Source organism: Eretmochelys imbricata, chromosome 7 (genome assembly GCF_965152235.1).
Source record: "Eretmochelys imbricata isolate rEreImb1 chromosome 7, rEreImb1.hap1, whole genome shotgun sequence".
NCBI classification, from domain to species: Eukaryota; Metazoa; Chordata; order Testudines; family Cheloniidae; genus Eretmochelys; species Eretmochelys imbricata.
The window spans coordinates 42,415,794-42,429,921 of record NC_135578.1 but is presented as its reverse complement, the minus strand read 5'-3'; the positions used below and the strand labels follow the sequence as shown (position 1 = coordinate 42,429,921).

General features: G+C 44.7%; 1 protein-coding gene across 1 annotated transcript in view; it reads right to left on the bottom strand.

Moving 5' to 3' along the window:
- RFT1 (RFT1 glycolipid translocator homolog) overlaps positions 1-4,202 on the bottom strand; it is a 32,112-nt gene extending 27,910 nt beyond the window's left edge. The window contains exons 1-3 of the mRNA XM_077821446.1: positions 3,958-4,202; positions 2,601-2,686; positions 1,485-1,601 (exon numbers count right to left, since the gene is read on the bottom strand). Of these exons, the coding sequence (XP_077677572.1) occupies positions 1,485-1,601; positions 2,601-2,686; positions 3,958-4,020 (266 nt within the window). The 5' untranslated portion in view covers positions 4,021-4,202. The remainder of the gene's footprint in view (positions 1-1,484; positions 1,602-2,600; positions 2,687-3,957) is intronic.
- Positions 4,203-14,128: the final 9,926 nt, after the last annotated feature.

The following is a 14,128-nucleotide window of genomic DNA, read 5'->3' as shown; positions in this document are numbered from 1 at the left end:
TAGCAAAAGCCTCTGGAACACACAAATAAGTAGGAAATACTGCTTTCTCTTGGAGATTTAGCATTAACAGTTACAACCACAGCAAATCATCATTACTAGCACAATTTCAATTATGGATGACTACACTAATTATTTATTTAATACAAATAGAAGCCTTTTTATTTATCTGCTTTACCATATCTGAAATAAGCATTTGTAATTAAATTTAAGCAATATGGACAGTAACAAGATTTTTACACCACCTAGTACAACAGCGCCCTGACTGGCTGGTTTCAGCTACTACCGCTATGTAAGTTAAACAATAATAAAATTAATACTAAATAAAGGCTTGTCTACAGGAACACTTTGTTTACAACAAGCTGGGGCACACTAAGTGTTCATGTGGACCCTGCTGACATGCACTAACAGTTCCTTAGTGTGCTTTGATCTACTCCCATTTCAAAGCAGGGCCCATAAAGTACACTAAGGAACTGTCAGTGCATGTCAGCAAGGTTCACATGGACACTTTGTACACAGCAGGCTCGTGATCGGCTAGATTCACACCCCAGCTTGCCATGAACTAAATGTTTGCATAGACAAACCTGTAGAATCTAACACACTTTGGCTGCTAGGCATTTTGGCTAGACACCTAGTTTTGCGTCTTCCACAGCTGAAAACATAAGCAAACCTCTGATCTTATCTAAACATGGCAGTTTTGTGGGTGAGGGGAGGACAAAGTGTTTCTCTGATTTCTCATTCTCCTATTCACACTTCCACTCCAAGGTCCTGTACCAGACCTACTAAGCAAAAGCTGTACTCTGCTTCCTCCAGGAGCAGGCAGTTTTAGTACTTAATTAGCCTCTAAAGTAACCGAAGATAGCCATGCCCTCAGGGGCCACCCACAATGCTTTTGCAGTGCTCCAAACCCCAAAGAAATTTGGAATCAAGCTCTAGATCCAAACTTGGATCCGCCACATAAATTAAAACCTTCATTTTCAGTTTTACTTCTCCCCATTGGGAGAAGATAGGCAAACACATACGACAGAAGTTAGTCACAAAGCTTAAGGCACTATGAGAAGGCGTTCAGGTAGTATGGTGATCAATGCTGTATAAAAACCTCTAGTTCTAATACTTTTGAAGTACATGTTCCTAAATAATCAAATTTTCCCTTGTGTGTATCTTGACTGTAGAATTTACTTCCCTAGTATAGCTCCAAAAGAGGCCAAGGCCATGGATACTAAGAGCATAGAATAAACAATAATACTTAACTCTCATACAGCACTTTTCGTCAGTAGATCTCAAAACACTTTTAACCCCATTTAATCTAATGCCTTGAAACTTTGTCTTGAGGCTGCAACTGAGGAGATCATAATTTGCTACTTCCTGGAACAGTAGACTAGTTAGGTAAATACATATTTTCATCTTTACATGTGCTCAGACATCTGGCAATGAATACTTTTATAAACATAGACTGGAATAAATAAGAATCTCAAAAGGAAACTTACGTTAGCCACAAAAGATTAATAGTTTTGGTCCAATTTCGCTTTGTGCTGCCACTCAAACAAGCCCTACGGAATGCCTCTCTGGCTAAGAAGACAACTGTAGAATAAAGCAGTGTTAGCCTAAAGAAAGGGGATAAAAAGATAAAGTGATTCTTTTGAGGGCTTGTCTTCATGTACAGCACTACAGCGGCTAAACTGACGTTTAAAAACTAAACTGACAAAGCCACTTTAGCTATAAACATAGTTTAAATACCATGAAGCAAAAACTTATTTCTAATAGATGATCTTATAATAAAAATCGTGCATAATAGAGGGTTGATGAATTTGCCCCCAACGGGGGAAGATGTGGTGTCATGATATAAGGTTTAATACAGATAGAGGCAAATTGTATTTTTTTTCCCCTCACGTGGTAAATTGTTAACATACAGTTCTCCTGACCGGCAGGAAAAGAATAAGAGTAAAGCAGCGTTTTTCAAATGGATGCTCCAACCTTTACCAGGTAAGGTTTAAGCAAGTCCCATGGAAGTTGGAAGGAATACCCTACCCAATTTGCTTAAGATTTGCAAAAACCCACACAAGGTACCTGTATGTTCAACATTGAGTATTAAGAACCTAGTAGTCAGCTACTCATTCATAACTTCAAAACTGAACATTATCAAGCTACTCTTATCACAAAATTACAGGCACACCATTGTATAGTTCAAAATTCAGACAGAAATGTTTCTAATGCCACTGGAAACAGTTCTAAACATTTCACTTAATCATCCTGCTAGTCCATGAGGCAGAAAGCGAAATGGATTGATATACTTCCATTGCTCAGATTTAGAGAATTCCAACAAGCGAACAGCATAAAATACCAAGAAGTACTTTGTTAGAGGTTTTTTTCTGAAGTGTTACTCGCAACATGGGTAAGAATTTGTTTTTAAATACAAGGCATATAATCTTACTTCAAGCCTTTAAACTGTACTGACACCAGCATCTTCATTATGCTACCATGCACCCACTTTTTAAAAATCTTGCATTATGGAAAGCCTGGGTACTTCATTTGTATTTAGAAAAGGAACAACATGACAAACTTCTATATTGGAATCATTCACCATCAATTCTATTCTTCATTACCTTACATTCACAAGGCCAATCATTTCTTTTGATACATAGCGGAGAGTAAATGCATTTAAGCCAAAAGTAATCACCCGAAACAATATCTGTGAAGAAAACACACAGAATAAGTTGCATTAGATACTTTCAAATATGGACCAATATCAATCTTAACAAGGAACCAGATCCTGTGCAGAGCCAAGCATCTTCTGAAAGGTACTGAATTCTTTCAGCTCCTACTGAAGTTGATGAGGATATGTGCTCAACTCAGATGAGATGTCCAGTATCTCACAGGATTAACCCCATAGACAATTATTTTTACTATTTGCTATCTAAATCAATGGTTCTCAACTAGGATACGATACGTCAACTCATCTACATCATTGTTTCTCAACACGGGGGTTGTGACTCCACAATGGGATCACGGGACAGGTTTAGGGGCACCACAAGTGCAGTGGCAGTGTTAGAGGGTGGCAAGCAGGGCTCTTGCCCAGGGCCCTATGCCACAGGAGGCCTTGAGAAGCTAAATTACATGCTTCAGCCTGGGTGGCAGCGCTTGGGCCTCAGACTCCTGAAAGGCACACAGTAGTCTGCAAAGGTTGAGAACCACCCATACAGCATCAATTTACCTAGAAATAATTGAAATTAGAAACAACTCACATGCTAAATGCATTGTTAGTCTGGAAAATAAAAATTACTTATAGGGAACATGGAGGTGCAATGGCACCTTAAGTATACTGTAAGCACAAACTTACTAACCAAGGAAGAAAGCATTTTCTCCGCTTCACAGATGAAGTGGATTGCAAAAGATGACTACAGCAGGTCTGTGGCAGAGCTAAAAGACCCTAGTTCTCCTGACTCCTGATCAGTGACCATGATGCTATCTATTAAGCTTTTGTCTTATGTTGCTTAATTGTGTCCTCTCACCAGTAACCTATTATGGGACAGGGTACAAGCCTTGAGACTGCCTGCAGAACAGCTTTGTTTTCATCGGTAACAGACCCAGAAATAAGTAGGAACTCAAAACAGCAGCCAGTGGGCACTGCAGGAAGCCAAGCACAAATGACACAAGAGAGAACCTGCAAAACTCAAGAAGGCGAACCTCAGTTATGAAAATAACCGAGCCAGAGAAAGGGATGGGAATAGGAGAGGACGACTGAACCTAGCTGGTCTCCGTGCGCGGTCAATTGTCACGACACGCGATGGCGACACGCAGGAGGTTGGCCGCCGGCAGCCCCCGCTCGGAGGAGTTCGCTCTTACACCGCAGAGGAGATTCCCTCCTTCCACGCCAAGGCGGGGAGCGGGAGCCGCGTCGCCGCGGGCGTAGGGGGGCACCCAACAGAGGAGCCGTGAGGGGGACATGAAGCGTCCGGGTACCTGCAGCAAGGCGCTGGAGGAGGCCAGCCGGGTGGTCTCGCTCAACACGTCCTGGGAGCCCATGGCTCGCGCCCCCGACGCACCAGGGGGAGACGGAGGCTCAGCACCCGGACCCCCGGCTGCCACGCGTGGGAGCCGCTCTCAGCCTCCGCTGCGGCGCCATCCCGCTCCCAGCCCGGCGTCGGTCTCCCCCGGCGAGAAGCAGGAAGTCATGGCACTGCCGAATTGTCGCGCATCGATCCCGTCAGCCGGGGCGGAGCGTGGGGCTCTGGCCGCGGGGCCGCTTCCTCAGGCCGCCCCCACCGCAACGCAAGGCGGGGACAAGGCGAGGCGCCCAGCCACTTCCTCGCTCCAGCCCAAACCCTGACGAGGAGACGTCTCCCCCGCCTCCACACACACACACACAGGCCCGCCCTTTTCGGGGACACGAAGACAAGCTCCCGCCCTAACCATGAGAAGAGACAAGGGGAGCCACACAACCGCCCCCCTGCATTACACGGGATAAGAAGGAAACCCTTATACACAACTCCCCATGACCCCTGTAGGGAACATGAAAAAAACCTCCCAACACACGTCCTAACTCTCAAAGAGAGATGCCAACTCACACCCAGCTCTTGCCCGAACTCTTCGGGCAGGGGTGGGCAAATTTTTTGGCTCATGAAGGTAGGGCTGGGGTGCGGGAGGGAGTGCAGGGGGTTGGGGGTCAGGGAGTTCGAGGGGGCTGAGGTGCTGGCTCCAGCCCGGCATCGCTTATCTGGAGCGGCTCCTGGGTGGTAGTGGCACGCAGCAGGGCGAAGACAGGCTCCCTGTCTGCCCTAGCGCCGCACCACTCCGGGAAACAGCCGGCCCCTGGGGCAGGGCGGGCAGATGCTCCACGCGCTGCCCTCGCCTGTGGGTACCGCCCCCGAAGCTCCCATTGGTCGCAGTTCCACGTTCCTGGCCAATGGGAGCTGCGGGGGCGGTGCCTGCAGGCAACACACGGAGCACTCTGAAACCCCGCTGCTCCAGGGGCCGCAGGGAGAGCGGGTCAGCCGCTTCCGAGAGTGCCCCGCGACCACAGCTTGTCCTCCTCTGTCTTAGGGGGAAAGGAAAACATTCATATAGGTCCCCCAACCCCTATGGAGTCAAGGCAAACCAGCGCTCCTCCAGACCTTCTAATGGACCAGGAGAGACATCCTTCACAGACATACAGCTCCCCCAAACTCTACCCTGCTCCCCCAAACTCTACCCTTATCTGGAACAAGGAAAGGCAGCTCCCCAAACGCGAACTCTTAAAGGCAGCATAGAGACACCTTTCACACACACTCCTCTCCCTTTGGGTTTTGTACTTTGATTCTGTCCTGAAGTGAAGACTTTGGCTGTTTGATGAGACACATTCTCACTGATAACTATTTCTAACGTTTCCTCCTGCAGCTGTCTCTTTTAAGAGGTGCACCTGGCAACTATCCAAGAGCTCAGACCCACCAATGTATCACTCAGGCTGATCTCAAAACAGCTGGTTGCCAGTGTAAAGTTCTGAGTCACTTTCACTCAGACACTTAGTTTTTAGATGCCCATAATGTCAAAATAGATAACTTTTGTGTACTTCACCAAAGCAACAAACAGCCATGGGTATAACTCAACACCTGCTAAGGCCCAAATGTGGAATGTAATGTGACGCAAAGATCCAAAAAAATGAGGAACACACAAATCATGCATGCAGGAAAATTAATTATTTGGAGGGCATTCCTTTAGTGTAAATAGCAATTTGTGTTTATTATGTAAATAATTTTCAACAACAAAACTAAAGATACAGAAATTTGTGTGGAACATAGGGAACTTTGGGAGTAAAATGAATCACGTTCCTCAAAATGATGGAGATTTGAGATTTGGCCACATGCAAATCAAGAGGCTATTCTTAACTGTTGGTGACTCTCCTGTTTCTGTAAACCTGCTGAAGAGAAGTTATTTGCAGTAAATTATATGAAATTACTTCTGTTAAGATGACACCAAAGATGATACAGTTAACCACCGCGGTGGTTTTCTCTTGGGTTCCTAGCATAAAATGCACTTCCTATATTGCTATCTGTGTCTGCATTTTTAATGTACCTATGTGCATAATTTCTAGGCATTATGTTTCTGTTAATGTTACCTCTCATTCTGACAGCTCTGAGCAGACTCATTCTCTATTAAATTCTTTTATTGACACCCATCATTGTAGTATCTGAGTGCTTTGGTTATTTTCTGCAAGAATGTCTTTACATGAAGAGTTGGGTTTTGCTATGTGATAACAATGTGACAAGACCAGACTCTGGCTCATTGTTATCACTGCAGTAAGCATGTACTGAATATGCTCCCTTTGCAGTGCCAATATTCCAATGGCATGTTCCTGTCACATTAACTGGATTGTGTCCAATCGTACATTGGCACTTCACTATGTTGTGCTCTAACATTGCACAGGGGCAGCAGCAAAATGGTTAACAGTATTTAGGACTCCATTTCAGCCAGATACACATATATAGCCCCTAAGCCAATGAAAGGCTTATGGAGTGAAAAGCAGTCCACACCAATTACTAAGCTTAAGTAATTTAAAGCTTTAATAAGAAAATTTTATGCCATTATCAAGCATAAAGCATAAGTGAAACAGATAGCGCAAGATAGAATAACAATCAGTTACTGAGTCCTGGGGTGCAGGTAGGCTGTTTCTGTCATCATCAGGTCCATGCTGGTCTGATCTGGTGGGTGTCCTGCATTGCTCTACCCTCCCTTTTATAAACACACATCCTTTATACCTTGTCTCATAATATCATGCAAGGACAAATTATTAAAACTACCTTATCTATAATCATTCTATTCCAAATATAATTGCATACACACATCATAATAGCTCTCATACATTTTTACTTAGCTTGCTAAAACTCTAATTGGTACCTCCTTATATATCCTTTGTAACCATTGCTACCTTCCTCCTTACTCAGTCTAGCTGTCATTTCATTACTTTCATGTGTTCCATTGTCTTTTACAACAGTTGTCTTATTCTTACTTATTTGCTTCTTTTGGCCTTGGAGTTGCTGGTTGGTTAGTCCTGTCCAGTCAGTGTCCATCCTCCCTAATCTGTTTTACTACGGAGAGCTGCACCTGGCTAGTAAATCACACATTTGTCTGGTTTTGCTCCATCATCTACACAGACCAAGAATCAACTGTAGATAAGACAGCTTTCTGGTTTTTTACAAGCTTTGAAGTTGTTTTACCAGAGTTTTGAGAGCTGTGTCAACAAGACACACAGAGAGCAGAAAAATCTCTTCTTTATTTTCTTATAACACTATTAAATATATAATCTCTACTTCTCTACCACTATTTAATATACATTTATATAACAGTTCATTATATATTTCTTTACAGGCTAGTTGCATCTATGCTGTGTTAACTTTATGGATTATGGAGGGACAATTACGTATGTCAAATGTATTGGTACTCAAATATCTTTAAATAAGCAACATTTCCCCAGCCTTTTAATCAGTTATTTATATATTCCAACCCTCCCCACAAATGTAATTGTGCCAAATTTCATGAGCATAAGATACTTCAAATGCTTCATAGAATAAAGGATCATCTGTATATGTGCTCTGCCTCCACACTCTGCTTTTTTCATGTTTTTTCTGACTGGCTGGAGCTCATGTATGTGTTCCCCACAAAAGACAGAATAATTGGCAAGTCAGTTTGGCAAGAGCATGCTGACCCTTTAAGGGCAGGTGCAGTCCAGCATTCCTGTTTTTGGCCTTAGTCTTTTAAGCATGGGCATTCCGGGAACACAGCAGAATATGAAAGCTGATCAGCTGTAAGTAAACAGGGCAGTTCTGAGGTCTGACTACTCAGGAAAGAATTTTTACTGCATTTTAAGTTGTTGAGCTAGTTAAGGACTGTGTGCATCTCTGCAGCTGAGAAAAGAAAGAATTATTCAAACTCTAGTTGAGAAGACTTTGAAGAACCCCTGTAGACCTGGTCAGGTACAACTAAGCTCATGCTCAAATAAATTGGTTAGTCTCTAAGGTGCCACAAGTACTCCTTTTCTTTTTACTTCCTATGAAGATTATTAATAGGTAACAATGATTGTAGCCTGAAAGGGAGCTAGCAACCAGGGGACCACAAACAGGGAAGTTTGAGACGGGGAGAAGGAGATCCTCCTGCTGAACGAACAAGGTGCAAATACTAATCTTGGGGTGAGTGAATTTGATTGGCTGTTTGTGGTTTTTCCTTCTCTTTCAGGTTATTTCAGTTACAGAATCAGTTGGGATTGTGTGTCTGGGGACTGTTTCAGCTTTTGTTCCCTGAATCATCCTTGATCATCTTTGATTAGCCTGAATCAGCCTTGTGATCACCCTCCCTGTGTGTGATTAACGAGAGGGTAGGGCTGACCTAGGAGAGGAAGCCTTAAATGCCAGGAGCTAAGCTACCAAGAGGAGCTAACAAACAGGGGAGTTTGGAAAAGGAAGATGTAATATAATTGCTATGGTTAGGAAAGGCCTCACTGCCAGTACCAATGCTGCTCCTGTCTCCTCCACCTGTGCCTGTATCTAGACAGACAACCATGGATACCTCTACCCAGATCCTGGTGTGGATTTTCAGAAACCGTGGCCTACACTTCCCACTCACAGGAAGCCAGGCTGTGGGGACCATCCAGTGTGAAAGGTGCCTGTTGGTGGAATCTCTCAGGAAGCAGGTGGGAGAGCTACAGGAGGAGGTTGCTAGGCTGAGGAGCATCTATGCCCATGAGGAATTCTTCCAGAGTATTCCTATGGAGACATCCAAGGCTGAGGAAGGTATCCAGCTACAAAGGGCTGCTGTCACACCACCGGGGGAGGAGGATATGGCTGCTGGTTACTACTTACTACCTACTAACAACCCACCCACCATGGTGATGGAAAACCGATATGCTGCCCTGGCAACAAGCGATGAGAAATCACTCCCCAGAGGTGGAGGAGGAGAAGCTATGTACTCCCAAGGCTGGGAGAATAGCAGCCACCACTCCCAGGAGGAAACGAAGGGTAGTGGTTCTTGGTGATTCTCTTCTGAGGGGGATAAAGGCACTTATCTGTCGCCTGACATGGCATCCTGGGAGGTATGCTGCCTGTCTGGGGCCCATATCCGAGATGTTATGGAGGGATCGTCGAGGATAATCCAGCCCACTCACTACTACCCCATACTACTCATCCATGTGGGTACTGATGATACTGCAAAGTACGATCCTCAGGAGATCAGAAGCGACTACAGGGCTCTGGGAGTAAGGGTGAAGGAGCTCGGAGTGCAGGTGGTGTTCTCTTCGATCCTTCCGGTCCAGGGTAGGGGCCTAGTCAGAGACGGATGCATCTTGGAGATGAATGCCTGGCTGTGAAGATGGTGTTGGTAGGAGGGCTTTGTCTTCCTTGACCATGGGATACTGTTCCAGGAAGAAGGACTGCTAGGCAGAAGGACTGCTAGGCAGAGATGAGGCCCACCTATTGAGGAAGGGGAAGAGCATATTTGGATACAGACTGGCTAACCCAGTGAGGAGGGCTTTAAACTAGTTTTGAAGGGCGCAGATGATCAAAGCCCACAGATAAGTCAAAAACATGGAGACCTTGGACAAGGGTCAGAATTTGCGGGGAGTGTGGGCTATTATAGCAGGGATAAAGGAGAGACAAGACCTAACTGGGAAGGGAAGGGAAATAAATCCATATCTTAAATGCCTCTATACTAATGCGAGAAGTATGAGGAATAAGCAGGAAGAACTCAAAATGCTAGTAAATAAACACAACTATGACATAATTGGCATCACAGAGACTTGGTGGGATAATACACATGACTGGAATATTGGTATAGAAGGGTACAGCTTGCTCAGGATGGACAGGCAGGGGGGAAAGGGAGGAGGTGTTGCCTTTATATAGTAAAAATGTATATACTTTGACTGAGGTTGAGATGGAAATAGGAGATAGACTTGTTTTTTACCCCTTTTATCCTTACCCAGAGACTTTCAACAAGTGTGATGTCCTGGTAGGGGTCTGCTACAAACCACCTAACCAGGAAGAAGAGGTGAATGAGGTTTTTTTTAAACAACTAACAAAATCATCCAAAGCCCAGGACTTGGTGGTGATGTGGGACTTCAACTACTTATACATCTGTTGGGAAAATAACATAGCAAGGCACAGATTATCCAACAAGTTCTTGGAATGTACTGGAGACAATTTTTTTTATTTCAGAAGATTGAGAAAGTTACTAGGGGAGAGGCTGTTCTAGATTTGATTTTGACAAATAGGGAGGAACTGGTTGAGAATTTGGAAGTGGAAGGCAGCTTGGGTGAAAGTGATCATGAAATGGTAGAGCTCATGATTTTAAGGAATGGTAGGAGGAAGAACAGCACAATAAAGACAATGGATTTCCAGAAGGAAGACTTTAGCAAACTCAGGAAGTCGGTAGGTAAGATCCCATGGGAAGCAAGCCTGAGGGGAAAAACCATTGAAGACAGTTGGCAGTTTTTCAAAGAGACATTATTAAGGGCACAAGAGCAAACTATCCCATTGCATAGGAAAGATAAGAAATATGGCAAGAGACCACCTTTGCTTACCCAGGAAATCTTCAATGATCTAAAAATCAAAAAAGAGTCCTACAAAGAGTGTAAACTAGGTCAAATTACAAACAATGAATATAAACAAATAACACAAGTATGTAGGGACAAAATTAGAAAGGCCAAGGCACAAAACAAGATCAAACTAGCTAGAGACATAAAGGGTATCAACAAAACATTCTAATAAATTAGAAGCAAGGGGAAGACCAAGGGCAGAATAGGCCCACTACTCAATGAGGAGGGGGGGAACAATAACAGAAAATATGGAAATGGCAGAGGTGCTTAATTAATGACTTCAGTTTTCACCAAGAATGTTGGTGGTAATAGGACGTCTAACATAGTGAATGCCAGTGAAAATGAGGTAGGATCCGAAGCTAAAATAGGAAAAGAACAGGCTAAAAATTACTTAGACAAATTAGATGTCTTCAAGTCACCAGGGCCTGATGAAATGCATCCTAGAATACTCAAGGAGGTGACTGAGGAGATATCTGAGCCATTAGCAATTATCTTTGAAAAGTCATGGAAGAGGGGAGAGATTCCAGAAAACTGGCATTATATTTGCCATTTTCCAATCTATAAAAAGGGAAATAAGGACAACCCGGGAAATTACAGACTAGTCATCTTAACTTCTGTACCTGGAAAGATAATGGAGCAAATAATTAAGCAATCAATTTGCAAACATCTAGAAGATAATAAGGTGATACATAACAGTAAGCATGGATTTGTTCAAAACAAATCGTGTCAAACCAACCTGATAGCTTTCTTTGACAGGGTAACGAGCCTTGTGGATGGGGGGAAGTGGTAGACATGATATATCTTGACTTTAGTAATGCTTTTGATACTGTCTTGCATGACCTTCTCATAAACAAACTAGGGAAATGCAACCTAGAAGGAGCTACTGTAAGATGGGTGCAAAACTGGTTGGAAAACCGTTCCCAGAGAATAGTTATAAGTGGTTCACAGTCATGCTGGAAGGCCATAACAAGTGGGGTCCTGCACAGACCAGTTCTAGGTCTGGTTCTGTTCAATATCTTCATCAATGATTTAGGTAATGAAATAGAGTACACTTATAAAGTTTGCAGATGATACCAAGCTGGGAGGGGTTGCAAGGGCTTTAGAGAATAGGATTAAAATTCAAAATGATCTGGACAAACTGGAGAAATGGTCTGAAGTAAGTAGGATGAAATTCAATAAGTACACATGCAAAGTACTCCATTTAGGAAGGAACAATCCATTGCACACACACAAAATGGGAAATGACTGCTTCAGAAGGAGTACTGTGGAAAGGGATCCGGGGGTCATAGTGGACCACAAGCTAAATCTGAGTCAACAGTGTAACACTGTTGTAAAAAAAGTGAACATGATTCTGGGACATATTAACAGGAGAGTTGTAAGCAAGACATGAGAAGTAATTCTTCCGCTCTACTCTGCACTGATTAGGCATCACCTAGAGTATTGTGTCCAGTTCTGGGTGCCACAATTCAGAAAAGGTGTAGACAAACTGGAGAAGAGGAACAAAAATTATTAAAGGTCAAGAAAACATGACCTCTGTGGGAAGACTGAAAAAACCGGGTTTGTTTAGTCTGGAAAAGAGAAGATTGAGAGGGGACATGACAGTTTTCAAGTATATAAAAGGTTCCTAAAAGAAGGAGGGAGAAGAATTGTTCTCCTTAACTTCTGAGGATAGGACAAGAATCAATGGGCTTAAATTGCAGCAAGGGAGGTTTAGGTTGGACATTAGTGGTTAAGCACTGGAATAAATTGCCTGGGGAGGTTGTGGAATCTCCATCATTGGGGATTTTTAACAGCAGCTTAGATGAACACCTGTCAGGAATGGTCTAGAACAGTGGCCACCAACTGGTCGATTGCGATCTCTGGTGGCACAGCAGGGCTGCCGGTAAGAGAGGTTCCCTGCCTACCCTGGCCCTACACCGCTCCCAGAAGAGGCCAGCATGGCCCCGTGGCCCCAGGGGCAGGAGAGCAGGGGTCTTCTTCCGCACGCTGCTCCTGCCTGCAAGCACCGCCCCCACAGCTCCCATTGGCCGGGAACCAATGGGAGCTGGGGGGGGGGTGCTTGCACAGAGGGGCAGCATACAGAGCCACGTACCGCCTGCCCCCTCAGGAGCTGCAGGGGTGTCTTAGCCCCTTCTGGGAGTGGCGTGGGGCCAGGGTAGGCAGGGAGCCTGCCTTAGTGGCAGCCACACTCCATTACTGAACGGGAGTTGCTGGAGGTAAGTGCTGCCCGGCGAAAGGCTGCACTCCAACCCCCAGCCTTGAGCCCCCTCCTGGAGCCAGCACCCCAAACCCCTTCCTGCACTCCAAGCTCCAGCCCTGAGCCCTCCCCCAGAGCCAGCACCCCAAACCAGCCCTGAGCCCCCTCCCGGAGCCAGCACCCCCACCCCTTCCTGCACCCCAACACTCCACCCCAGCCCTGATCTCCCTCCCAGAGCCAGCAACCCATACCCCCTCCTGCACCCCAACCCTCTGCCCCAGGCTCAGCCCAGAGCCCCATCCCACACTGCAAACACCCCAGCCCAGAGCCCACACCCCCTCCCGAATCCCAACCTCCTACCCCAGCCCGGTGAAAGTGAGTGAGGGTGGGGGTAAGCGAGTGATGGGGGGGAGGATGGAGTGAGTGAGGCAGGGCTGGGCTTTGGGCAAGGGGCAGGGTAGATCTTGGGTTGCCCTTACATTCAAAAAGTGATCTTGGGCATAAAAAGGTTGGAGATCACTGGTCTTGACAATACTGAGTCCTGCCATGAGTGCAGGGGACTAGACTAGATGACCCCGAGAGGTCCCTTCCAGTCCCATGATTCTATGATTCAGTGTCTTTGCAGAGCTGAAATAGGCAGATGTATATTTGCATCTAATTTTATGGGTAACAGACTGCATTTGCATACGTACATGCATGCTTATTTTCTGGTATTTTACACACACATCAAGCACATGGCAATGAAAATAGAGCCCTGAAGCCTTTTTTTTTTAAAGCGTATATTGAAATAACTCCTACAGTGTTGCACATTATTTAACACTCTAACAACAGTTAGTTAGGCACTATGGTAGATAAATGTGGCCTATCATTCTTGAGCATGGTGTTGTTTGATAAAATTAACTTAATGTGAGGAAGGAGCAAGTTTTTATGCAGGCAGTGACAGTTCCAGAGGGAAATTAATCAAATCCAGGGCTGGTTAAAAGCATAGATAACTGCTAGAAGAAAATATAAACCTAATACAAATAAGGATGAAAACTAAACAGCTGGATTTGGAGGAGTACTTGGCCAGGGAACAGCAACATTATCAATATCTTTATGCTAATATTTAAAGCAAAAACCTTGTAAAATCTTAAGCTATGGAGACTAAAGGATTCATATATGTCCATGTGACCACCCCAATACAGTTTGCTGTCATTTAATCATAGAATATCAGGGTTGGAAGGGACCTCAGGAGGTCATCTAGTCCAACCCCCTGCTCAAAGCAGGACCAATCCCCAACTAAAGCATCCCAGCCAGGGCTTTGTCAAGCCTGACCTTAAAAACTTCTAAAGAAGGAGATTCCACCACCTCCCTAGGTAACGCATTCCAGTGTTTCACCA